The 1,867-nt window shown below is 38.4% G+C and overlaps 1 protein-coding gene across 1 annotated transcript in view; it reads right to left on the bottom strand.

Moving 5' to 3' along the window:
* Window positions 1–1,867, bottom strand: part of LOC106105061 (ral GTPase-activating protein subunit beta) — a 20,137-nt gene that overhangs the window by 8,166 nt on the left and 10,104 nt on the right. Inside the window, exons 16-17 of the mRNA XM_013285286.1 lie at window positions 1,439–1,573; window positions 439–681 (exon numbers count right to left, since the gene is read on the bottom strand). Coding sequence (XP_013140740.1) covers window positions 439–681; window positions 1,439–1,573 — 378 coding nt within the window. The remainder of the gene's footprint in view (window positions 1–438; window positions 682–1,438; window positions 1,574–1,867) is intronic.

Here is a 1,867-nt window from a genome sequence, read left to right as displayed (position 1 = left end):
CAGGCTTGCCTAACATTTAGTGACGTCATTATTATCGTAATAAATTCCAATTAAAACTGTTTAAGACAAATTAAAAGGAATGCAACTTTAATAAGTGGTAATAAGCTTAATAACTAATAACTTTCTTATCTTAAGTAAGGAGGTAGATCTTATAATTGCATTAGATGTTCCACCCAGAGCTAGATAATTAAAGCTGCTCTTGAACATCTGAGAGAAAGATCTTATAAACTTATAGCCCGCGACTTCGTAGCGTGGATTTAAAAACACAAAAATAGTCCATGTGTTTTTCCAGACTATGCTCTACTTCTGTGTCGAATTGGATCAAATTCTCAGTTTAGACGGCAAACTCTAATATTCATCCATCTAAACTTTCGCATTTATAATATTAATAAGATTTTTTTCCCTGAAATCGAAAACTTTGCGACGACTTATGTTAACAGTTTGAATTGTATAACTGACCATGGCTCTTGGAGCCGGATATGCCAAGTTCGACGACCTCCATTAGCGCGGTGAGGCAGTCTACATCGGCCAGCAGCGCGGGGCAGAGCCACGCCGCCAAGCAGTGGTAGGCCGCCACCACGCAGGAGTGCAGGTCGCGCGAGTGCGCCTGCGGGGGCCGCCCGCACTGCACCGCTATGTAGTCGCAGATCCAACGCACAGCACGCTTGCGTTCGATCGCCTCTGTACGTACGTACACGCATCTTATTTACAAACTATGACACTTACGACTTCGCCTACTTTATCCTATTCATTTAGGGTCGGCACAAAGGCTTTTCGTCCTCCAAAATATAAACCACTTAGGTATAGGTGGGATCGTGGTCGCGCTGACTTTAAAAATCATAAAAAAAACTATCCGTCATCCATCACTCCCTCCCCTTTTTGGTTATACTACCTTTATTGCAATCCATGGTAATCGTTGGATGCGGAAGAAGGACCGCACTCTGTGGAAGGCCTATGTCCAGCAGTAGGTAGACAAAAGCTGATGCAATCCATACCTTTAGATCTACCTCTGCACTCACAGTTGTAATTAGAGACAGTGTTTTTCTAGTCAAAGATTGCTTGAATGATTATCAAATCGCTCAGTTACATTATACGTATTACAATCTAAAATTGAATTTGGTTTTTAGGAATTTAGAATTTAAGAATGGATTTTTCTTTTAAGGTTATGTTACAACTACACTAAACGAGTCCCTCAGTGTTCAGTAACCATTAAACGAATCCTAGTGTAATATACTTACAAATTTCTGAAAAATCTCTATTTTTAGTTAAGGTTATGGTAAAGGTCATTATCACTAAATACTATAAAAATTGTTTAAAACAACGTACCAATCACAAATTCTGGATAGCATGAAAGAGATACAAAAATCACTAAATATCACCATACCACAATATTTTTAAAAACATATAATTTTTAAAAAATAAAACATAAATTTCTTACCAGGTCTAACAGAGTGTAGTTTGGCGAGCCCTGAGAGCAGTTCCAAAGCTGCGAGGGAGACTTGAAGGTCGCCCTTCCACGAGGATATCAGTCGGTGGCACACCAGGTACGTCGCACGTACAACTAAAGCCGCACCTAACATTCACAAGTACTTAAAAACAGTACTATTTAAGTACTGTTTAGCAGTCACAGGAACTAAAGTATTTACCATCTTTGTAAAATATAATACTTTTTGAAATCAGGTTAAAGATTTTATTTGAATAACACAAGAATTAATTTAATTTCGCCAACCTTAGTCGTTGAGGCACGTTAAGAATTTAATTTCATATAAATATCACAATAGTGTTAGGAATAAAATTAGTACCGTGCTATAGAATTGGCGCAACTCTAGATTATCGGCATAAACGTCACGTCCCTAGCTGACAGCTG

The sequence above is a fragment of the Papilio polytes genome, unplaced genomic scaffold, assembly GCF_000836215.1.
Source record: "Papilio polytes unplaced genomic scaffold, Ppol_1.0 DF823177.1, whole genome shotgun sequence".
Classification (NCBI taxonomy): Eukaryota; Metazoa; Arthropoda; class Insecta; order Lepidoptera; family Papilionidae; genus Papilio; species Papilio polytes.
This window is presented reverse-complemented; position numbering and strand designations above follow the sequence as displayed.